Source organism: Choristoneura fumiferana, chromosome 17, assembly GCF_025370935.1.
Source record: "Choristoneura fumiferana chromosome 17, NRCan_CFum_1, whole genome shotgun sequence".
In the NCBI taxonomy this organism is placed as follows: domain Eukaryota; kingdom Metazoa; phylum Arthropoda; class Insecta; order Lepidoptera; family Tortricidae; genus Choristoneura; species Choristoneura fumiferana.
In genome coordinates, this window is record NC_133488.1 from 19,382,129 (window position 1) to 19,408,316 (window position 26,188).

At 40.8% G+C, this 26,188-nt stretch overlaps 1 protein-coding gene across 3 annotated transcripts in view; it reads left to right on the forward strand.

Annotated features, from left to right (window-relative positions):
- Positions 1–24,395, forward strand: part of Pfrx (6-phosphofructo-2-kinase/fructose-2,6-biphosphatase) — a 52,497-nt gene extending 28,102 nt beyond the window's left edge. The window contains exons 2-9 of one of the 3 annotated variants that reach the window (XM_074099834.1): positions 6,055–6,180; positions 9,670–9,830; positions 11,023–11,157; positions 13,869–14,129; positions 14,759–14,977; positions 17,641–17,875; positions 18,037–18,164; positions 24,102–24,395. In XM_074099834.1, coding sequence (XP_073955935.1) covers positions 6,055–6,180; positions 9,670–9,830; positions 11,023–11,157; positions 13,869–14,129; positions 14,759–14,977; positions 17,641–17,875; positions 18,037–18,164; positions 24,102–24,236 — 1,400 coding nt within the window. In that variant the 3' untranslated portion in view covers positions 24,237–24,395. Of the gene's footprint in view, positions 1–4,363; positions 4,544–6,054; positions 6,181–9,669; positions 9,831–11,022; positions 11,158–13,868; positions 14,130–14,758; positions 14,978–17,640; positions 17,876–18,036; positions 18,328–24,101 lie in introns of those variants that run through there. The other 2 variants (XM_074099833.1, XM_074099832.1) reach the window with 2 other exon arrangements.
- Positions 24,396–26,188: the final 1,793 nt, after the last annotated feature.

Consider the following 26,188-nt stretch of genomic DNA (forward strand, 5'->3'; position numbering starts at 1 on the left):
CGTTTCTTTTGCCCGCAACTTCAGGCTTCATGCTTTTGAAGGTGGTAAGACCTTGTGCAAGGTCCGCCCGGATTGCTACCACCATCTTGCTCGCTAATCCTGCCGTGAAACTGTTGTGTTTCAGCGTGGAGAATAAGACCGCTGGTATCCATCTTAGGCCTCTAGGTTGGCAACGCATCTGCAATCCCCCTGGTGTTGCAGGTGTCTATGGGCGGTGGTGATCTCTTGTCATCAGGAGACCCACTTGCTCGTTTGCCATCCAGTTGAATAAAACAAAAAAAAAAAACTTCGTAAGGGAGACCGAGGAGAGTTGTGACAGAGGAGAGTAGCGACAACGCCTTTTTAAGAACTTATTAACTAAACTTACTAACTACTTGTAAAGCGAGCTTGCAGTAGCACGCGTTTCATAGTTTGAGACTTGAACTAAAAAACGCGCGCTATTGTTCCAAAATTTTGTTAGTATTTTCCTTAAGACTATGTTAGTAATTATAGATATATTATTTATTAATTTATGTCTTTTTAAGATTGGTTTTTTTTTTTGGAATCTTTTTGTATTTTTTATTTCAATTCCAATTTTTACTTTTACGGTCATCCCGTAAAACCGAAATTGAAAATACAAACTGAAATATAGATGCACAGAAAAAACAGAAAAATTAAGACCATCACTGGAATCGAACCCAGGTCCTCGTAATCCGTACCGCGTGCTATACCGCTACACCACCTTTGCTTTGCTTTGTGCTGTGTAGCGGTATAGCACGCGGTACGGATTACCGAGGACCTGGGTTCGATTCCCAGTGATGGTCTTAATTTTTCTGTTTTTTCTGTGCATCTATATTTCAGTTTGTATTTTTAATTTATGTCTTTTTGTTTTGTATAATTTGAATTTCACAGCGCATTGGTGTTTACTGTAAGTACCTACTGTAACGCTGTAATTTTTTGTTTGAATAAATAAATAAATGGCTAGTTTTATGTGTTTTTTTTTATACGACTGGATGGCTAAACGAGCAAGTGGGTCTCTTGACTTGATGGTAAGAGATTACCACCGCCCATAAACATCTGCAACACCAAAGGTATTGCAGATACGTTGCCAACCTAGAGGCCTTAGATGGGATACCTCAAGTGCCAGAGTTTGTATCAGAGTATTAGTACCTATAGAGTTTGTATTTTTTTTTTTTGTTTTTAGGGATTTAGGCAAAGAGGAAGGAGGGTTTAGGGGAGATTTAAAAAAAAAATCTTGACGCAAGATTTTTTCGTGTATTAGGGTACAAAGAGTCTGTTTACCAATTTTCAGATCTCTACCTTGAAAACTGAAGAAAATCCCGTACAAACTTTCACCCCCTATTTTAGGGGGTTGGGTGGGAGCAGATTTTTGTTAGTATCAAAGATTCCGCATACCAATGTTTAGCTTTCTACCTTAAAAACTGCGGAAAGCTCCACGCAAACTTCCACCCGTTATTGTAGGGGGGTGGGGGGGTAGAAAAAGACAAAAAGTTGCCTATGCCACTCACCGGACCATCAACTATCTCCACATAAAAAAAAACACGTCGATCCATCGCTCCGTTTCGATGTGAAAGACGGATCAACACACAAACCCACAAACACACTTTCGCATTTATAATTATTAGTAAGTATGGATATGGAATCTACAGCAAACTAGGTAGCCTGCGATATGTCTAATACACGCTAGCTAAACCCTCGTCCCCTCGTCTGTAGGTACCTCTTCGTCTGCCTCAGTCTAGTATAATAAAAGTACTCTGTGGCCTCAGTAGTCTCCAAAGAGTATAAGTACCTATGTCTCGCCCGCCACCACAAACTAACATGTAATCTGTTCTTTTAATAATAGGTAAATGGAGTCAAGTTACAAGCCTAGGTACTATCATTTGGATCAACCCTCAAGTAGCAGCTAACAGTTAAACCCTAAAGTACCTGCCTAATCAATTACAGAACATCAACAATCTTATCAAATACGAGTAATACAGAAGTTAGGTATAGAGTTATACCTACCTAATCGATACCCATCGGTTCTGCCAAAGGGGCTCGAGCGTTCCTCGTTCATGAAACGTGTTCCATCAATTTGAACAATATTATCATACGTTTTTTAGTTGTTTACGAATATCGGCGCTTGCCAAGTGGCGTGAATGAAAGTGAGAGAGGTGGGCGGGCGGTGCTAATTATACCGCGGACAACACCCTTGACATTGGGCCTTACTTCTAAATCTACGTCTATATTATTATTATTCGTAGAAAAATGTGGTTGTGCAGGGCGTGACGTGAAGATTAGAAATTGGCTAGATAGTACAAGAGAATGATCAGAAACATATACATATGATAGGTACTCAGTTTCCTTGTTTGTACCTATACTAGACAGATAAAAGTAGACTACTCGTACCTAGATAGAAGTAGGTAGGTAGATAAATAGAAAGAAGTGATAATATCAATAGATACGTATATAGAAGTACAGTAGAACTTAGATGAATATAGATAGATAGTAAATAAAAATGTCAAAATAAAGTTAGGTAGATTATAATAGAAGTAAAATGTCGTAGGTTTCCATCCTTTTCCCAAAAACACCCGTTTCAAAATAACAGTTTCCTAAATCGACCTTATGCCAAAAGACCCGTTTCTCATAGCGTCCGTATACTTACCAAAAGATCCGTTTCTCGTAGCATCCGTACCGTAAATTGCTTCAACTTTGCCCTCAGGCCCCAACATTGCCCGAGTTGATTTAGAGTCGATAACTTAGCACTCTTTAGGTTTTAAACTTTTATCCCTCCGTAATAATAATTCCCTTGTAGATAAAAGTTTAAAACCTATGAGAGTGCTAAGTTATCGACTCTAAATCAAATCAGGCAATGTTGGGGCCAGAGGGCAAAATTGAAGGATTTTACGGTATGCCATAAGATCCGTTTCTCATTTTCCGTATGTAAGTAGAGGTTTCACAAATACACATATGTATCTACGTATTTGTGTCAGCGTATTAGCAACGGGTGTTTTGGGAAACGGATATCAAGAAACACGTATCTTATGGGAGAAGCACATTCTGAGAAACGGATTAGGTAGTTAGGAAAGGGTAGCGACGGGAACGGTCATTTCGGGATTAGGTCTTTTTGGGAAACGTATATCAAGCCAAACATATCTTTTGGGAGAAGCACATTTTGGGAAACATATAAGTGGTATATCGGGAAACGGACTATTTAGGAAAAGGTAGTGACGGGAACGGATGTTTTGAGAACAGATGTTTTGGGAAACGGACAGAACGTTCCGAAACCGCCGTTGATTGGTTGTGGTATTGAGCTAAAGAACCATAGCTAAACATAGGTACCTATCTAACTATCTAGTATCTAGGTACCTACATAGGTACATTATTTTCCATTTACCTACAACAAAATCAGTGCAAGTACGTCGAAGTTTGCACTTGAACCGTTTTAGAAACGTAATGTTATTTATACCTAGGTTACCAAATTTTCAAAGGTACGAGTAAACCCAGTTTAACATTATCAGATTCAAAAACAAGCTCATATCTCATTTAACATATGAGCAGTCGAGTAGGAGAGATAACGACTGACGCACACGCTCGACCCACTCGGGCACTCTGTCTCCTTGTGATAAGTTTAGTGTGAACCAGGAAACACTTTTTTTTCTCTAAGTACATATAACTAGTTAATCTTTTAATATGACTGATTCATAGTCATAAGTTTCATAACAAACCGCCAAACCACTTAACGACTTTGTTTTAAAAGGAACGTTTTCTTCCGAATGAAACTTTTTGTAGCATACTCTTGTATGATTGACATTTGACATACAATAAATCACATTAAATAAAATACGCCTCTTGGTCTACGAATGGTCATCTGTCAAATTGATGGACTTTTTGTGTAGTAGTAGTATTAGTTTTATAACAAAATAATATATTTTTAAGTGATTTGCTACAGGGAGATATACATTTTTTTGTTCTTTCAAGATTCAAGTATATTTTTAAAAAAATATTGGCCTGAATCATTCATGTCGTGGAATGGAAAAAAAGCAAATGTCACCGTACCCATTGTATCCGAAAAGCACTATAATTACTTAATGACATGTATCACCGTACCTTGGTATATTTATCTTATCTATGCCGCAAGCTATTCGAAAAGTATTATACGACAATTGTTTTTCATTTTCAAAAAATATTAGGTATTTATATTGAATTGAGAATTATATTGATTATTTGGGTATTGGTTGATATCAATCCTGTCTGGTATATATTAGTGGTTTTTGGTGGTTTTAGGGATCGCCAAATTTATTGGTTTCTTGTGGTTTACGTACGATACCACAATTAGTGGATTCGTTAAAATAAAGTTGGCAACACTGCTCTTCGCTTGACATTGACAGCAAGTCAATCGCCCCGATCGTGGTGGTTGAAGCGGTATATATATTAATTTTAATTGAATAATTCTACGTTGCTAATTATTTTAAGTGATAAAACTACTACCGTACGATCATGGACTTGGAAGATAACCGCGCGGAAGGCTGGAAATATCTCAATAAGCAATATTTTGGCGACGGTTCGTAAAAATGTTTACGTACTTGTAGAGAATTTAAGAAAATCGCTTATCTCTATTACTGAAAACAATTATAATGCTTGATAACCTCTAAAGTTTGTGGATGAAAGCATATTCGTAATTTAGTATTGAATAGGTCACCAAGATGATAGTTTTGTTCTAATTCGTAATAGTTGGATTCATGCTGTCGTTCAGCTGATAAAGACAGTTACTATCGTGTTGGGTTGAGGTTAATAAATTAACTTATTAGATGAGGAATTCACAAGCTCTTCATGTAAACATAATGCCTATTCACTTTTGACATGGCTGGCTAGAAAACAGTTTTATCTGAATATGTATTTGTGTATGCAATGCATTCCTTTATCCGCGCAAATTTTAGAACAAACTATATTCTATATAGGCAATCTGAATAGTGAAAAGTACAATTTATAAGTAATCAGCTATTTTATAAAACAATGTTCTATGGCATCTAAAGTGAACTGTTTGGGATCACAGCTGTACCCAGATGCTTGAAGGAGTTTTATCCTCCTTGGGTTCAAAGTGATAATACTAGTACATATTGTTAGCAATAGAACATATTTTTTGAAAAAGAATTAAGTGTAATTTTCTCTGTATCACTCAAATTTACAAAAAAATCAATTCAACTTTAGCTATGAGACATTAAGTTTCAAATTTCAATGTCTATTTTTGTTATATGTTGGTTCTCAGGATTCATTACTAAAATACTCATTTGAATGTGGCAGACAACTTTATATTTGCGGCTTTTGCTGTTGAAACTCTTGGTCAGTGGGGTCCCAAGCTAAAAAACTTTTTAAATTAAAAAAAGAAGCTTGCCCATTCCACAGGTGACCATAGGGCAGGGTTTTTTCTCGGTCAACATATTGGCATTGCGATACAACGAGGAAAAGAAGCCAGCCTTATGGGCACCCTGCCCAATATAGTAGCGACCTGGGTGATATTTGTAAATATAGATTTTTATACTTGGTTTGGTTAGGTATTTAACTAAATGTAAACAAAACAACATCAATTGGTGTCTTTAATATTAAAATTCCCCCATCAAACTATCCAAACATTTACATTTTTGTATTGTCTAGTTTGTATTACAATGATAGATAGGTAAAATGTTTTAAAATCTTGAATGTACCAAATCTGGCAACTGAAGTTTATTTACATATAGTTTATTACCTAAATGTTTAAAGTACAGTATTAGTGTTAGTTTTTGTTTTATTTTTCTCTTTCTATTTGTTAATTATTGTATATATATTGGGTGTTAATAAAATTTCAATCATAACTAACGATTTTCGATCTACCCCCATTTTTAAACATTTAACTGACAATTTTTTTTTAATTTTTTGCCATGAATTGAGCAAAACATGTAAACATTAATCTTGACCATTATTAAATGTCTTCCACACTTAATTTTGGCAATCTATAAACACTTATTTTTAAAAACATACTCATACTTTACTTAACCATTAATGGAGTCTCTAATTTAGGATTCTCTTTCTTTCCAGGTGAAAGAGCCAATTATGTCAACATTCCCCATGTCATTGCCATGGTGGGGCTCCCCGCTCGGGGGAAGACATATATCTCCAAGAAATTGTCCAGATATCTCAACTGGATCGGAATCAATACTAGAGGTTGGTATCTACAGAAATGCACTCAAAAAAACATTGGTACTATCTTGTGTCATTGTATTATGGGCAGAGTCCGGAATTCTCGTAGCCATTTTGAGCTGTCATAGGGACTTATCATTTAATGATTACTGATCATGTACATTTTATTGATTATTATCAGTAAAAGTAGAGTATATATTAAAAGTAGAGGTAAACAATTATTATTATTATTATAAATAATGTGGATTTCTTATGCTTTATGACTATCTATTCATTTTATCGAGAAACTAATGATGAAACACTTGTTAGCACTAAAATAGACTTTGAACATGAAATTGACAAATGTTATACACTGAACTGAAGCGATTTAATGTGAAATTGTTACCTTATATTTTTTCATTTTATTCATTGCAAATCTCAATTTAATATTTTCAACTACTCAGGGGTTTTTATTAAAAAGATCGCTTTTTAGCGATAAGGCCGCCTGTTTCATTTTTAATCTTCTTTAATATGTTGGTTCTATAATGCATCGATAAAATGTACATAATCGGTAGTCGATAAATGAGAAGTCCCTATGACAGCTCAAAATGGCTACGAGAATTCCTGACTCTGATTATGGGTCTAATTTGATTAATCTGTCATCTCCCAGGATAACAGGATCAAAGGAATTTGGGCACAAATTTGTGCCTCTGGGAGAGGACAGGTTAAGATACTGTTAGAAGTCCTTAATAGTTACTATGTATCAGATAAATGGATCCGTACAAAATCTTGAATAGCTACCATGATCATAGCATACTCCATCTCGTTAAGAATGGTTGTGAGCTAAAATGTACCTCATTGCGAGAGGTTATTATCGTTTCGCAGCCGACAGCAATAGTAACGGCTGGCTGTTTTGATAAAAATATCATTCCGAAATATTTATCTAATAAATAACTCTTGTCTTGTGACCATTTTTGCATTTTTGCTTCGTTTGAGTATAAATTTTTAATAAGAACAGGTAATGAATTAAATTTAAAAATGCCTAATTTTTATATAGTTAATTTGGTAATGAACTTGCCCTGTCTACCTAGCCTAACTACCTAAAAACATTTTTAATAGGTAAGTAGGTAGGAAAGTAGTACTTATATACAGGGTGTTCCAGGAAATAGTTTCAAGCGAGAACAGTAAGGGGCACCCAAATCATCCCTACGTATGTTCCGTGATTATCCGTAGTTTAGGAGTTATGGCCCTGTTTTAATTTTCTACTACAATGCCACCACTGAGATCTATTTGCTCATACTGACTGCAATAATTGAGATAATTGGCTGTTTTTTTAAATGTGAACTGAATAACAGTATCAATGACTTATAAAAAAAAATCAAAAAACTTTTTTTTTCGGACCAACTTCAAAAACTTCCTTACTTTTATTTGTTTATTATTGAGGGATCATATCAAAAAAATTAATCAAAATGTATTGGGTGCTGGCAAAGAAATTTATGATTTATTGGGTCATATGAATATTGATCCTGTTATTCAACTCCACATTTAAAAAAAACGGCCAAGAGCGTGTCGGACACGCCCAAAATAGGGTTCCGTAGCCATTACGAAAAAAATAAGTAATATTTTTCTAAGGATTTCGTATTTTATACGGAATCTTCAAAGTTTAGGTATGTTTTACGAGTATACCTTAGGCTGCTATTTACTCTTAAACTACTAATAATTCTCAAGAAACTTAGCCGACTATCATTCTGTTTTTTTTTTTTTATTTTCCACCCACCAGTTTCGATTTTAATGAAAATTTGCTTTTAAATTAAACTTGAATATTTTGCAAACAAATCACTGAATCGAAAAATCGTTTTAGCAACCCCCTAATGATGATAAAGAGCTATCCAACGATACCCAACATTGCAAGGTTGGATGAGAAAAAAAATCACCCCCACTTTACGTCTATGGGAGGGAGGTACACTAAAAAAAATTTTGTTTGAAATTTTTATTGTACCATTTTGTCGGCATAGTTTACATACATCTTCGTGCAAAATTACAGCTTTCTAGCATTGATAGTCCCTGAGCAAAGCCTGGGACGGACGGACAGGCAGACAGACGGACATGGCGAAACTATAAGGGTTCCGTTTTTGCCATTTTGGCTCCGGAACCCTAAAAAACTGCCAATTATCTCAATTATTGCAGTCAGTATGAGCAAATAGGTCTCAGTGGTCGCATTTTAGTAGAAAATTAGAAAAAGGCCATAACTCCTAAACTGCGAAAAATCGCGGAACAGATATGGCAGAGGCGTCTTTACCTATAGTGCAGGGTGTGCATTGCACACGGGCGCAGCGGTGTTAGGGGCGCCGGCCGCGACGATTTTGTACCTATTGCATTTTGACCGCGCGCTTCCTAGATGGCGCTAAAGTAATAATTGCACACGGGCGCTACATGGGCTAAAGACGCCGCTGGGATATGGGGTGATTCGGGTGCCCGTTAGGTCCTCTACCTTTAGACTTTCGCTTGACGCTACTTCCCGGGACACCCTGCATAACAGTTTCATTACTTATCTTTCCTTGCCAGCAGGTAATTGAAAAAAAAGACAAGTTTTTATTTCTTCTCTTACTTGACGCACATCAATCCACTGCACATAAATTACCAGGGAGCATATTTTTTCCGGTGACACACTAACGATGTAGGTAGGTACTGAAGCAGCGTTTCCACCAGAGATGTGCGAGGATATGTTGCGAGGAATATATTTTTCATTAACCAATAGAGACGCTTCATTTACCTCGCCTCGCTCCGCCCAGCTGTTTCCACCAGAGATGTGCTGTGCGAGGATGTGTAAATGAAGCGTTTCTATTGGTTAACGGAAAACACATCCTCGCACATTATTGGTGGAAACGCTGCTTTGATGCTGCAAAAGAACGTGCGTCGGCGCGCGCTTGAACTTGGATCGCAGTGAATTTGGATTCCACTGAATTTGGATCGCTGGAGGTCCGCCGCCGTCAGTCGGCTCGGTAGGCAACTAACGCGCGTAAGTATATGACATGCAGGAGGCCTGCTTCTGGGAGTGGCAAATAGACTCCGATATAGCTATGCCTCACTATGTGCGTACAATTAGATACATAAGAATCTACTCAACACAACTGGGAGTCGCACCTGGGAACTATAGCTCAAAGACAAAATGACAAAAGTAATGGCCCCAAGGCAAATGTCTGTCACAAATCAGTAAAGTCCTTATTCTTTTACCGCTCGAGACCAATTTGTCGTGCGATTTATGTTTAAAAACATACCAAAGTGACATTTTGTATCCATGCATATTCGAATAGGGGCCCATTTAAATTCTGTTGATTTTGACAGCTGTTCCAAATTTGAAACTCATTACAGTACCGTCTTTGATACTGTCTATCTACTACCACAGACAAGAAAGTGGTCATAGTAAAATCGGTTGGTTAATGCTGGTCACTATCAACGGTTTTTGAACGCATTATAGAGGACTTATGACATGTGTGTAGATAAAATTTATTTCAATGTTGTATCTTTCTACAGTATTCAACCTGGGCGAGTACCGCCGGCACGCCACATCCGCCTACACCAGCCACGAGTTCTTCCGCGCCGACAACAAAGAGGCGATGGCCATCCGGCAGCAGTGCGCGCTCGACGCGTTACACGACGTGTGCGAGTGGCTCGTCAAGGGAGGCGAGGTCGCGGTCAGTATTGCCACATGTGTCTTGTGTCTTACCACAGTATTCAGTGGCAAGTACCGGCGCCACGTCACATCCACCTACACCAGCCACAAGTTCTTCCGCACCGACAAAAGCGATGGCAGTAGTACGCACTCGACACGTTGCACGGCTTGTGGGAGCGAGTGACTCTTTAAGGGAGGCGAGGTCGAGGGCAGCATTGCCACATGTGTCTTGTGTCTTAGCACAGTATTCAGTGGCAAATACCGGCGCCACGTCACATCCACCTACACCAGCCACAAGTTCTTCCGCACCGACAAAAGCGATGGCAGTAGTACGCACTCGACACGTTGCACGGCTTGTGGGAGCGAGTGGCTCTTTAAGGGAGGCGAGGTCGAGGTCAGTATTGCCACATGTGTCTTGTGTCTTACCACAGTATTCAGTGGCAAGTACCGGCGCCACGTCACATCCACCTACACCAGCCACAAGTTCTTCCGCACCGACAAAAGCGATGGCAGTAGTACGCACTCGACACGATGCACGGCTTGTGGGAGCGAGTGGCTCTTTAAGGGAGGCGAAGTCGAGGTCAGTATTGCCACATGTGTCTTGTGTCTTACCACAAGTTCTTCCACACCGACAAAAACAAGGTGATGCCAGTGGTACTCCCTCGACGCGTTGCACGACGTGTGCGAGTGGCTCGTCATGGGAGGCGAGGTCGCGGTCTGTATTGCCACATGTGTCTTGCCATTGCCACAATATTCAGTGGCGAGTAACGACGCCTTTAGCTTTTAATGTCATTATCATTACTTGGACGTGTCGAAAGAAGGCTGGCACATTGCTTCGGGACTGTGAACATTAGGTAGTCGGGTTTTATATTTTGTTAATTAATGTACCTATTAAGATTGTTTTTTTTTTAATCTTTTTGTATTTTTTATTTCAATTCCAATTTTTTTGTTACTTTTACGGTCATCCCGTAAAACCCATATTCCCATCCGTGCCACGTGCTATACCACTACACCACCACTGGACCCAGTCCCAGACTGACTGGACTGAGTCCATTCCAGTGTTTGTCCAGTGGTGGTGTAGTGGTATAGCACGTGGCACGGAATGCCGAGGACCTGGGTTCGATTCCCAGCACTGGTCTTATTTTTCTGGTTTTTCTATGCATCTATATTTTAGTTTGTATTTTCGATAATGTACCTATGTTGTGTTGTCGCAGGTATTTGACGCGACGAATTCAACGCGCGAGCGTCGGCGCATGATCCGCGACATCGTGGTGCACAAGATGGGTTTCAAACTGTTCTTCGTAGAGTCCATATGCGACGACCCGCGGATCATAGAGCAGAACATTATGGTGAGCCCACGTCCACCCACCAACAACCACCAACCACCCCCATCCATCACTGCTGAGTAAAGGCGTCTTCGTTTTCACGGCACTTTGCCCGGTCATGTGGTCTCTTCCACCGTTACTAGTAACGAGTCAGCTAGCTGACTCCCAATGCCAATGTGTTAATTGGGTAGCTCTATAAAAATTCTTAACTAGGTATTTAATATTTCAATAACTAATAACCACTACAAATCAGACAGGTCAGATCAGGATCAGAATCAGATTTGCAGGTCGTAGGACCTTGTGCAAGGCCGCCCGGATTGCTACCACCATCTTGCTCGCTAATCCTGCCGTGAAGCAGCAGTGTTTGCACTGTTGTGTTTCGGCGTGGAGAATAAGACAGCCGGTGAAATAACTGGCACTTGAGGTATCCCATCTTAGGCCGCTAGGTTGTCAACGCATCTGAAATACCCCTGGTGTTGCAGATGTTTATGGGTGGTGGTGATCTCTTACCATCAGGAGACCCACATGCTCGTTTGCCATCCAGTCGACTAAAAAAAAAAAAAAAAACAGCACATATGCGGACGCGGAGCCTCACATTTTTGCCCCCTAGCACCGTACGAAAGCCTACGAAGCCAATTTCGGTTTCAGTTCTATACTTGGTTTGGATAGGTATTTAAAGGCTGACCAGAATTATAAAAAAACCTCGCCATATTTCGGAAAATCAATAGAACTAATTTCTTGCACTAACACTAAATTCAAATGTCATCTGTAATTTTGTGTTTTTGTGCGTTAAAATGCTGAAGATTATTCATAGCCTTGGATGGAAAATAATTCACAATATATAAAAGTATTTGTCATAGAATAAGTCTGAGGGATTAAAAAATATTCCTTTAAATAACATCACCAACACCGTTGTCAATAAAACTGATAGGTATCATATAGTAAGTGTAAAGAATGTTGCAATATAAAACGTAGATGTACTGCCCTCGTGTCAGGTATTTTATATTATATTCCTGGTCAGCCTTTAACTAAATGTAAACAAAACGAATGTCAATTGGTGTCTTAAATATTGAAATTCTCCCATTAAACTATCTAAACATTTACATTTCTGAATTGAAATACACTAATCTAGTTTGTATTACAATGATAGATAAGTAAAATGTTTAAAATCCTTGAATGTACCAAATCTGGCAGCTGAAGTTTGTTTACATTGAGTTAAATACCTACCCAAACCAAGTATAGTTACGGTAGATTTTCTGCCGAAACCAGAGACTCAATCTAACTTTCGTTCGGACACTCAGCGCAGTTTTTTTCCTAAATGCATCCTTTTTCTGTCTGATTGAATACAAAAGGGACAAGGCGGATAAGAAATACCAGTCTCCTATGTTTATATTTACTCGTAAACTTTCCATGATAACAGCCGTGACGACAGATGGAAAATTGTGGTGTAGCAGGAATTAGCTTATTTAGTGTAATCCACTGTGCACTTTGAGTTCACGATAAATAACAAACATAAACAATATTATTTGTACCTTATCTTTGGATATCTAGTACTTGTTTACTTATTGGAACAGTAAACTTTTAGGGCCTGTTTAACCACTTGTCTACTAACATTAAGTGATATCAGTGATGCCGTCTCTGTTTGTTTTGTCCGAATAAACAAAGACGGCATACTTTTATCAGTTAGTCGACAAGTGGTGAAGCAGGCCCTTAGTCTCCTTCAATAGGTGTGGTGCTGTGTAGAGGCCGCTATAAAGCGTCGAATGACACAGTATGTGTTAGAAAGGTTTTTTTTTCGAAAATACTAAGGACTGTTCATTTTACTAAGCGGACAGTAAAAAAACAGCTCCTCATTTTTTTTAATTATCACTATAAAATGCTACTGAGAAATGAAGCTCTTCTTAGCAATATCGCGAACAGACATGTATTTTTTCGATGTTAGCAGCCTCAGCATATTTTCTTCGACTTTTGGATTTGCTGGGCCGCATATGTGACGTGATTTTGGTAAATCTTCAAGCGTATTATATTCTCCAAATTTTTTCATGATTTGGTGTACAGCTGACTTGGAACATTTAAACAGTTTTGCAATTTTCCGTAGTGAATATTGGCGTGTGCACCATTTTTGCAGAATCAATTTGCGATGTGCCATTTTAATTCGCTCCATTGTGAAAGATATTTGGTAGTTAACGGAAATAACAAGACTATTGGTAAAATCAAAACTATCAACTGTTTATAGAAATAGTGTGAAAGTCGAAGTATAAGTAGGTTTTTAAGCATGTCCGCTTAGTAAATTGAACAGAGGTATATTAGTTAATATTAGATATCACTCCAAGCATCAGAGTGAAACTCCCACATTGATACGACTTCTAATTTAAAACTATTTTTAAAATGCCTAGGTTTGCCTTGTAAGACTTTATGAGTCATGAATATAACAAAAGTTGATTAAATTTGTAGGTACACTTCTAAATTAACATCGCCTTCCTATAATTTTTCAAGAATTTCTTATGCTTTGTTAAGGAATTACTCACATTTTTGTATTTTTTTTCTCGTTAGCTGTACCTACTTTCATAAAACACAAAACATATGAATTTTTCACGTTAATACTCTGGTAAACGAAGAGTATACATTTACTGGTTTGAACCAGAACACACAGGGTGTTATCTGAACTAAATAGAGACACCACTGTTGAGGAAACTCTTCAGCCTTTTCTAATTCACCAAAATTTTTAATTTCAGGAAGTGAAAGTGAGCAGTCCCGACTACACCAACATACAAAACACAGATAACGTACTAAACGACTTCCTGCTAAGAATAGAGCACTACAAAGAGAAATACGAGCCCCTAGAAGAGAACCTCGAGTCGGACTATAGTTTCATGAAGATATACGACACCGGGGAGAAGGTCGTGGTTCACAAACACGAGGGACACATCCAGAGCAGGATTGTTTATTACCTTATGAATATACACATTGTGCCGCGGACCATTTATTTGACTAGGGTGAGTAGGACATGTTTCTTTTGCGCTTTGATAATGTTTTATGTATCTTAGGATCTCAAAACAAACGTTGATAAAAAAATTACCTTTCTTGTTCTCTTGCAAGATCGCAAGCAGCAAAGTTCTATTTTTTATCCGACTGCCCGAAGGAGGGTTATGTTTTGTGTATATGAATTTCTTTGGTCCTCTCTGCAGTCTTATTGGATTTATCATCTAGTACCTTTAAAGGAGCAATTCTTATGTATCAGAATTTCGGAAACGGCTCCAACGATTTCGACGAAATTTGGTATGTGGGGGTTTTCGGGGATGACAAATCGATCTAGCTTGGTCTTATCTCTGGGAAAACGCTTATCATCGAGTTTCAGCTCGAGCTAAGCTCAGTCGCCCAGCTACTAACTGTTGAAGTGACGTAGGGTGTTTAATATTTCAATATGGCGTACGCGATAAAATATCGCAGGGGAATTAAAAAAATAATGTATTTTATTTGTAACAATTTGGGTATCAATAGAAAGCTAAAAATGGTCAAAATTGGTGTGACGTACTTTATGGACGGCCTCTAAGTTACTTAACAGATTCTAGACTGTTGGACTTATTTTCAGCTTTTTAGTTTTTTAAATAAAGTTTGTCGTTAGCACGGGGAGAGTCTGCACAACATCGAGGGCCGCATCGGCGGCGACAGCGCGCTGTCCCCGCGCGGGCAGCAGTACGCGGGCGCGCTGGCCGGCTACATCGAGACGCAGGCCATCCCCGGCCTGCGCGTCTGGACCTCCTGGATGCGCCGCGCCATACAGACCGTCAAGGACGTCAAGGCGCCGCAGGAGAGGTGGAAGGCGCTCAATGAGATTGACGCGGTGAGTGCTCACGTGCCCGTTCTCATCCCGTTTCTTCTTAGAGCTCGTGGATGCGACAACAGACCGTGAAGGACGTCATTCATGGCGCCGCAGGAAGGCGCTCAATGAGATTGACGCGGTGAGTGCCACGTGCCCGTTTTCATCACGTTTCTTCTTAGAGCTCGTGGATGCGACAACAGACCGTCAAGGACGTCATTCAAGGCGCTCAATGAGATTGACGCGGTGAGTGCCACGTGCCCGTTCTCATCACGTTTCTTCTTAGAGCTCGTGGATGCGACAACAGACCGTCAAGGACGTCATTCAAGGCGCTCAATGAGATTGACGCGGTGAGTGCCACGTGCCCGTTCTCATCCCGTTTCTTCTTAGAGCTCGTGGATGCGACAACAGACCGTCAAGGACGTCATTCATGGCGCCGCAGGAAGGCGCTCAATGAGATCGACGCGGTGAGTGCCCCGTGCCCGTTCTCATCCCGTTTCTTCTTAGAGCTCGTGGATGCGACAACAGACCGTCATTCATGGCGCCGCAGGAAGGCGCTCAATGAGATTGACGCGGTGAGTGCCCCGTGCCCGTTCTCATCCCGTTTCTTCTTAGAGCTCGTGGATGCGACAACAGACCGTCAAGGACGTCATTCAAGGCGCTCAATGAGATTGACGCGGTGAGTGCCCCGTGCCCGTTCTCATCTCGTTTCTTCTTAGAGCTCGTGGATGCGACAACAGACCGTCAAGGACGTCATTCATGGCGCCGCAGGAAGGCGCTCAATGAGATCGACGCGGTGAGTGCCCCGTGCCCGTTCTCATCCCGTTTCTTCTTAGAGCTCGTGGATGCGACAACAGACCGTCATTCATGGCGCCGCAGGAAGGCGCTCAATGAGATTGACGCGGTGAGTGCTCACGTGCCCGTTCTCATCCCGTTTCTTCTTAGAGCTCGTGGATGCGACAACAGACCGTCAAGGACGTCATTCAAGGCGCTCAATGAGATTGACGCGGTGAGTGCCACGTGCCCGTTCTCATCACGTTTCTCTTAGAGCTCGTGGATGCGACAACAGACCGTCAAGGACGTCATTCATGGCGCCGCAGGAAGGCGCTCAATGAGATCGACGCGGTGAGTGCCCCGTGCCCGTTCTCATCCCGTTTCTTCTTAGAGCTCGTGGATGCGACAACAGACCGTCATTCATGGCGCCGCAGGAAGGCGCTCAATGAGATTGACGCGGTGAGTGCCCCGTGCCCGTTCTCATCCCGTTTCTCTTAGAGCTCGTGATGCGACAACAGACCGTCAAGGACGTCATTCATGGAGCCGCAGGAAGGCGCTCAATGAGATCGACGCGGTGAGTGCCCCGTGCCCGTTTCCATCCCGTTTCTTCTTAGAGCTCGTGGATGCGACAACAGACCGTCAAGGACGTCATTCAAGGCGCTCAATGAGATTGACGCGGTGAGTGCCACGTGCCCGTTCTCATCCCGTTTCTTCTTAGAGCTCGTGGATGCGACAACAAACCGTCAAGGACGTCATTCAAGGCGCTCAATGAGATTGACGCGGTGAGTGCCTATTCCCATCCCGTTTCTTCGTAGAGCTAGTACGCATGGAGCGTGTGAATGTGAACCTTGTGAATGTGTGACAACGGACCGTTCGGTTTGTCTTGGCGCCGCAGGTACGGTGGAAGGCGCTCAATGAGATTGACGCGATGAGTTGCCTATTCTTCTTAGAGCTGGTACGCATGGGCGTTTAATGGGTCTTGGATGTGACACTGACAACAGACCGTTCAGGACGTCTATGCGCCGCTGGAGAGGTGGAAGATGGATGATGAAAAAGGGCTGCAGGTGTTTAATCAAAGTAAACCAACCATAACCAAAACAACTTTCATTCGATTTGTAGCTGCTGCCGTGTTTGCCCTTATAATTTCCTTCTTTTTGATACCAAAATGTTTAAGCTATAGACTGAGTTTCAACCAGAGATGTGCGAAGATGTGTATGTATGTATGTATGTAAACTCTTTATTGCACATAAAAATAAAAATACAAATACAAATTAAAAAGGGATCTGTTCCAGCTAACCTAGTTGGGAGAAAACATTTGGTTATATAGAGGATAAGCAGACAGTGAAAATTACGTGCGGCAAAGAGACAAAACGGAAATACTCAAAAGAGAGAAAGTAAATACAACATTATTTACATTACATTAAAACCAACATAAAACAAAAGAAATATTACAAATAATTACAAAAGCGAAACACAGTCTCATCTCAGGTGTCAGTGTCCAGCCATACTTTCTTTAACCTCTCCCTGAACGAGGCCACAGACGGAGATTCCCTTAGGGACAAGGGTAAATCGTTCCACAGCTTGACCGAATGGATAGTGAAAGATTTAGCATAAGAGCGCGCGTTGTTAGGCGGGAAGGCAAGTGTAAGTTTGGAACTCGACCGCAAACGGTGTCCACTTCCAGTGGCCATGTAAGATGTGTTGCGAGGAATATGTTTCTCGTAAACCAATAGAAACGTCTAATTTATCTATCCTCGCACAACACATCTCTGGCGGAAACAGCTGAGCGGAGCGAGGCGAGGTAAATGAAGCGTCTCTATTGGTCCATGAAAAACATATTCGTCGCAAACACTTTCTCGCACAAACAGAGCTTTAAATGGAAAAACAATAATGTATTCCAACTTTCTCCTCAGGGTATCTGCGAAGAGATGACCTACGCAGAGATCCAAGAGAAATACCCGTCGGACTTCAACGCGCGGGACGCCAACAAGTTCGCCTACCGCTACCCGCGCGGCGAGAGCTACGAGGACCTGGTCGCGCGGCTGGAGCCCGTCATCATGGAGCTCGAGCGGCAGGGGAACGTGCTGGTCGTCTCGCACCAGGCCGTCATGCGCTGCTTGCTCGCTTACTTCCTCGACAAGTCTGCTGGTGAGGGCACTACTTCACGCGCTGGCACCTTCCAGATGGTGGGATTGTGAGGGGGTGGGGGGAATAAATAAAATAAAAATATATCATGGGACACTTGACACCAATTGATCTAGTCTTGATCTAGTTTAATTTATAATGATGTGTGCGTGTGTGTGTCGCAGAGGAGCTCCCGTACCTGCACGTGCCGCTGCACACGGTGATCAAGCTGACGCCGGTCGCGTACGGCTGCCGCGAGGAACACGTCGCGCTCGCCGTCGCCGCCGTCGACACGCACCGCCCTCGCCCGCCGGTCAGTACCGCACTTCACACGCCACACGACACATGCCACACGCCACATACCACACGGTGATCAAGCTGACGCCGGTCGCGTACGGCTGCCGCGAGGAACACGTCGCGCTCGCCGTCGCCGCCGTCGACACGCACCGCCCTCGCCCGCCGGTCAGTACCGCACGCCACACGCCACACGACACATGCCACACGCCACATACCACACGGTGATCAAGCTGACGCCGTCGCGTACGGCTGCCGCGAGGAACACGTCGCGCTCGCCGTCGCCGCCGTCGACACGCACCGCCCTCGCCCGCCGGTCAGTACCGCACTTCACACGCCACACGACACATGCCACACGCCACATACCACACGGTGATCAAGCTGACGCCGGTCGCGTACGGCTGCCGCGAGGAACACGTCGCGCTCGCCGTCGCCGCCGTCGACACGCACCGCCCTCGCCCGCCGGTCAGTACCGCACGCCACACGACACACGACACATGCCACACGCCACATACCACACGGTGATCAAGCTGACGCCGGTCGCGTACGGCTGCCGCGAGGAACACGTCGCGCTCGCCGTCGCCGCCGTCGACACGCACCGCCCTCGCCCGCCGGTCAGTACCGCACGCCACACGCCACACGACACACGCCACACGCCACATACTACAAGCCACACATCATGCACCATATACCGCAGGCCATACACCACCCGCCACATGTCGCACGCCACATACCACCCGCACATACCACACGCCGGTGGGCCGGACACATATCAAGATACACTGACGAGAGGTGGTCAATACAAACAAAATGGCCAGGACCAGCAGGCAAAAGAAAGGTTGGAAGACCAGTGATGCGATGGACAGATGACATTGCAAAAAATCGCTGGAACCGACTGGACAAGTCCCTTTTAGGGATAAGTTCGCCTTTGTACTCTTTTGTTTTGTTGTTTTCTTTTTGTATTATTTTTTGTGTTTTATGTACAATAAAGTATTTACATACATACATACAAGTACTGCCAAAGACGGCGGCGACCACGCGCAGCAGTTCTCAATTGTCATTCTCAATGGTTCTTGAACACATGATAGAGGATCTAATATATGGATATAGATAAAATATTGTATGCAACTGTACGTAATTAGGCCTTAAAACACTCATGTGACCCTATTATGAAACTCGGCTACGCCTCGATTCATAAACCCACACTCGTGTTTTAAGGACCCCTATTACGATACAGTTGCATAAAATACTATTTTGTTTTACCACATGTACCACATGGCACACGCCACACCACACTAAATACTCGCTTCATATCAAGGGGCATCAGATTTATTCTTCGTATATGGCGGCATCTATGGGCTTGTGCCTATCAATAGATGAGTAAGGCCAAGCGTTTAAACCTTACCTTTTGTTCTACCAATTACCAACATTTTCGTATCAAGGTCATTAATTCAAGTCTGATTAGGGTACAGGATTATATTGTTGTATTGAAAATATTTTACGATTTGCACGCTGGGATGCGGTTGGGCCGCAGTTGAAAAATGTCTACTGTACAATTATGTAATTTTGGCCATCTCGCGAGTGTCTATTATGTGTTACTGAAGATAATTTGGAGTTCATTCATTAAAATATCTTGTATTGTTTACATTTATCTTACCGTAAACTGCTTCAATTTTGCCTTCTGGCCCCAACATTACCTGATTTGATTGAGTCGATAACTTAGCACTCTTATAGGTTTTAAACTTTTATCTACACGGGAATTATTATTACGGGGAGATAAAAGTTTAAAAACCTAAAGGGTGCTAAGTTATCGACTCTAAATCGAATCAGGCAATGTTGGGGCCAGAGGGCAAAGTTGAAGCAGTTTACGGTACGTCTTCAATCCAGTCGAGACACAGGCAAAGTATATTTGATTCGGAATGTATTTATGTCTACATAATGTATTTTTTCATCGTGAAAGAAAAAATAAATATTTATTTGCTCAGAACACGTTGCAGTTGACAGTTTTCAAACGTAAAAGTTATTTATAATAATTCAGCTTTTATTCCTAACAGGGCGAAGAAGATGAAGACAAGACCGACATATAAACGCGCACGTACGCTATATGTTGTCTCGCACGCATGACAAACATATAGATAGTTTTTAGTTTAAGATATCGATAGTTTAGACTCGCCATGGCATGTTGACAACTCACACAAAAACCTGGGCGGTTGAAGAAATCCAAAATTCTAAAGTTAAGTTGCAAATTTCGTAACGGGGTGGAGGTTTGTGTCTGTCTGAAGACATGTTTTGTTTTGAAATAGCTGTAAATCTGATAACTGTGGGGCTTTTTGGTGTTCGTTCGAAGGGCATTCTGTGAAGCTAACTTGCCTTGCTTGGTATCTTCTCTAAAGCGGAAATAAATAGTTAATACAACTATATCACATGAACTAAAAGAATTTCTTTGCTCACCCGCGACCTTATAATAGCTAAGTTTATGCAAGATATGCGTGTTCATGCAGTTCCTCCCCCTCCACACTGTAAGAACACAGACAAAGCCATCTATCACCACCACCACCACAATACACTGAGGCGTTTCGAACTCAACCAAAGCTCATCTTCAGAGCAACACAACCGTAAACCATACTTTTTTTTTTATTCGACTGGATGGCAAACGAGCAAGTGGGTCTCCTGATGGTAAGAGATCACCACCGCCCATAAACATCTGCAACACCAGGGGTATTGCAGATGCGTTGCCAACCTAAAGGTCTAAGACGGGATACGTCAAGTGCCAGTAATTTCACCGGCTGTCTTACTCTCCACGCCGAAACACAACAGTGCAAGCACTGCTGCTTCACGTCAGGATTAGACCAGATACACCAGATGTCCACATCTGATGTACATCTGGTAGTATGGTGTACTGTTGTGTTGCTCTGAAGATGAGCTCTGGTTGAGTTCGAAACGCGTCAGTGTATTGTGGTGGTGGTGATAGATGGGTTTGTGTGATTTGTTTGTGTTCTTACAGTGTGGAGGTGGAGGAATGAACACGCATATCTTGCATAGACTTAGCTATCATAAGGTCGCGGGTGAGCACAGAAATTCTTTTAGTTCATTGATATGGACCTCCGCAAAGTAACGCATGATTCAATAAATTAACTATATCATACTTACGTGCAGTACAATTTAAAAGTAACCAAAATATCAAAATAGGGTTGAAAACTTTATTAGCTCGAAAAGCTTCTGATTCACTCTGTTAATAAACTTCAACAAGCTTACTCCTTGAAGAATGAGATTGTATAAATTTATTTTGGTAAAATGTATGCCACGCTTCTCTTTGGTATGTAAATAAATTATGGACAACTTTGTATACACTGTCACAAAAATCTTAAACATGCGCAGGGTTTAATAGAGAAGAGAACCAGAAAAAAAAAGTCGTTCTAAAATAAAGTTCTATGCTTGTTTTTTATATATCGCAGTGCAGTATCGTAGGTGCAAGTACACGGTTTTTCGTTGCACATTGTAGAATTTCCTAATGCAACTCATACATAAAAATAATGACAATTAAGTTGTGTCGTTCATATAATAGTTGCAACATTCAGATGCACATCCAAATGAACCACGTTTAGCTGACTAATGTCGATTTTGATTTAGTTACCTCAGTAACTAAATTAATGTCAAAGGCATTGCTTATTGCTGAATAGGCGTACCTATTTTAACGCAGTGACAGCCGACTCACACCATTACCGCCAGTATAACAAGGGGGGGGGGATGTTTACGCATATTTTTTTATGTGATTATTCTATTTTGCATAATCTGTTTTCGCATAACAGTTTACGCAGAATTCTCTTACGCATAACCAATGTAAGCCGAATGGGCTTTACGCATAATTTGTGTATTCCGAATATCGTTCAGGCAGAAAATTACTTACGCATAAATTTGTTACGCAGAAAGTTACTTTCGCTTACTTAATGTAACTATGATTATTAAATAAAAGTTTTTTATTACCTAAGCTTACTAACCTAATCCAATCGACTTCTCTGGAAAGTAGTAACTAGTGGGTGGTAGTATTTTTATAAAGCGGGGACATGACTGTGACCAAGTCGACGGGGCTTTTTATTTTAATCTGAGGGACATAAGGTAACTAACGAACTTATCCAGATTAAACATATTTATATTTATTTGATATTTATATGAATTTAACGACTCTGAGGCGAAGTCGACGGAGCTCCGGCTCCTATTCCGCCTTGACAAAATACTAACCTAACCTAACCTATAGTTGAGCAATCACGTTACCTGGGTTTTCTTTATTGCGGGGGGCTCCGCCCCCCAAGCCCCCTTGCGGGGAGCTTCGCCCACCCCGTACCCCCTGTACTGTTTCGCCTATCCAAGTAAGATTATTTTTTTTTCAAAAACCGTAGGATTGTTTGTTTTTTACATGCGGAGGGCCCCCGTCCCCCTTCTTTATGCCTGTGCCTCTTTTACTGGTGGCTGTTCGTACCATTACAAATACAATTCTAACCTATTTTTCTAGTCATCAATAGTAATTAAGTCATTTATTTTCGGACATAGATTTGGACAGGATTTCGGCCTATCAAAATTCGGCTAAATTACATATATGCTAAACAAGATTATGCATAATAAAATCGGCCATGTTAATATTATGCTAGAATAAATTCAGGTTTACCATTTTTTGGCGTATACAAAAATATGCCTAACTAAATTTCGGCCAGTTTAAGATTCGGCGTAAATAAATTATGCGAAACCTGTTATGCGTAATAAGTTTCGGACATTAAGAAGTATGCCAAATAGATGTCACCCGTATAACAAGTTTCCCTGCAGTAATCCAACGGAGACGTCTAGTCTAGACATAGCAATCGTGCGGGGAGTGAGGGGTGAGACGTGGGTGGGAGGAGCCCCAGCTGCATACTTCGCCGTTCTTAGTAGCTTGGGACAAGTCTTCTAGGGCTATCCCGTTTTTTTTACATTCAAATTTATCATAATATTTATTATGGTGCATACGACATGTACTGTGAGTGCGTCCAAATCTTCATCTCGCATAAATTAGGAACTTTCTATTTATATAATTAATTATATTTATTTATTTTTTATATAATTAAATTAAATAACAGGAACTTTAAGTCCAGTCTAGAAACCGAAAGTATTTGTCGGTTACTAATCTATGAAAGTATAATATTTAGTAGAAAAAAAAGTTTTTATTTCAAAAATAGTATATTTTGATACTTCTTACCCCTAGTAAGTATGCCACCCATAAATTATTTTATTTTATATAATTTCGCAATACCAATATGTAAAGATTCGTAAAAAACATCTACTCAACACATTTTAAATTTGTTCTACTCTTCCTTACTTTTGCGTAAATACCTATATACAGGCTGCGGTATCGCTCAACTTCAAAGGCGTCGGCCTACTGTAGGGAAAACTTGTTATACTGTGCCATTACTTCGATCTAGTTAGATAGCGCTTGGCCGAACGTAAAACCTCCACTTTTGGCATAGTTTCTGAACCTGTTTTGGTCAAAATGGCATGGTATATCCCAGTCAACAACATGTCAGTCGAACTCCCCATGTTTATAACAGTATTATAAAATGAATGATTACTCGTATATCATTGACAGGGATGTTTGAAAATAATTTCGCTCCGCATTGGCGATCCCTTACTTCAAATAGCGAATCTACTGTGTTAAAAATTACTAAATACTTGTGATGTAAATAATTAAAGTAATACTGTAAATCTGTTTTATAAATATTTACCTCGTTGAGTTTCTTGCCGGTTTTTCCGAACCGGTGGTATATTTTTCTGACATCCCTAGTTGCTTGTTATAGACTAAATCGAATAAAGATATATTTTGACTTTAGCTGTGAATAATTTCAGTGAAGGTTTTAAAGGAACTCGTTGGGAATTTGACTGACATACACATCTGTTAATCTAATCACCCTGCAATGCAAGCAATAAACAGGTTATTTATTTAACAATTTCCTTTCCTCAGGTGATACCAGCGCCTCTGATCAAGTCGCCGGTCCCGGCCCTCCTCAACGGAGAAACGAACGGCGACACCAGCGACAAAAGTGACACGGAGAAGCCGACGCATTGATTTGCATACAGCTTATAACTCGACTGCGATTTTAAGAAAGATTTAAATATTTTTGTCGTTTTTTTTTCGAAGTTTTTTACGAGCTTTGTAATTATCACAGCCCTGAAAATGTAATAGGTATGTATATGTGTGGTGATAGCTAGATTCATTGGAATAGCGTAATAAAACTGGGCGATTTTCTGGTCACAGTTTTCAGGTGCTGTAGATTTTGATGTCGTTTTAGTTATTTGTTAGAGTTCCTGTATTTCTACCAGATAAGTAAAATACGGAATATTCGGTCATTTTTACAGAAAATGACCAGAAAAATGAGACGGTTGAAAAGCTCGAATAATCGCCCAATTATACATTGACAAGTTCGTGTATAAATATAACACTCGGTAGAATGTCGCAGGGAGCCTCTGCTGCAATTATCAAGTTTTTTTTTATAAGTGCGGCAAATTCTGACTGCAACAGAGTTCTAACGAGTGTCACGAACAAACTTGTTAAGATATAATGAGGTAACGGCAACTGACGGGTAAACTACGCGGTCAAGGGTAGAGCCACGTCCCTTCTAACGTTAATTCATCAGCCCGTCCGTTCTTCAGTGTACGCCGAAACAAAGAACTGTGCGAACTATTAGTAATTACTACTCTACAATATCGCTTTAAGAGTAAAAGAAAGAAAGAAAGAAGACATTTATTCACATTCACAAAGACACACAAATAAACAAAAAAAAACAAATAAACAAAAAAAATAATAAAAATACACGATTTTGTGTGTCCGCCCAAAAGTGAAACGGCCGCTGACTCAGCATAATTGAGGCGTAAAGGCGAATAGATTCCATAAAAAAATTTGTTCGTCAGTTAGGGTCACTTAAACAGAACATAATGAAGATATAGCCCGTCAAAGCTCCGTGCGACGTCACGCTTAGGTACACTTTTATTCAGAAGTAGCATCGCATCGAGCATCAACATCACCCCGACGTTTGACGCGCTTTTTCTTTATCATTTTTTGTTTGATTAACAGAAGAAAACATTCGTGGCCGATTAGTGTTTTTTACTGGTGCACTACCTGACATATTTTATTTTCTGACTGTGTGACTGAACTGTGTTTGAAGCGCCCTAATCATAAGTTAGGTGATATCCAGTCCTGTTTCTTGCTTAGATTATTAGTTTAAGCTCTTAGAACCTGGGCGACCGAGCGTTGCTCGGGCTAAAACTCGATGATAAGCGTTTTCCCAGAGATAAGACCAAGCTAGATCGATTTGTCATCCCCGAAAACCCCCACATACCAAATTTCATCGAAATCGTTGGAGCCGTTTCCGAGATCCCCGAAATATATAAATATACAAGAATTGCTCGTTTAAAGATTAAGGTCCAGGTAAAAATGGTTCAACATCTCTTAACTGCCACTTTAAGAGTTCGTTATCATGTCGATAGGAAATAAATAATAATCTATATTTAAAAATTAAAAAGAAGAAGGTTCTTGTGCCCGCGGACGGGACGACAGCTGTCGGTAGGCCTCCAACAAGATTAAGGTCCGGTTAAAGATTGGGATCGCGGTATCAAAGCGCAAGCCGGTCTAGTGGAGAGTTGGGGATCATGTCGATGGAAATAAATAATAATGATATTTAAAAATTAAAAATCACAATTTTGCCACAGTATTGAGATCGTGAACGGAATGAGGTTGAATTAGTAGAAATTTTAGTGCAACCACATAATTATACAAACTTAAAAATTGTTATCTTATTGTACGGTATAAATAGCAACTCAAGCAACACGATAACTTAAATTGTCATTAGGAGTTTTTAACCCTTTATAAGGCCCCATTTATTGGAGCATAGCATACTACCACAGAATCAAAAGCAGCTATCGAATACATACAGTCAGCGTCATATAGTACGTAGCAGTCAAGGTCACAAAATACTTGGAAACATCCAAATAGTCATTAACACTGACCCAATCAAAGCGATC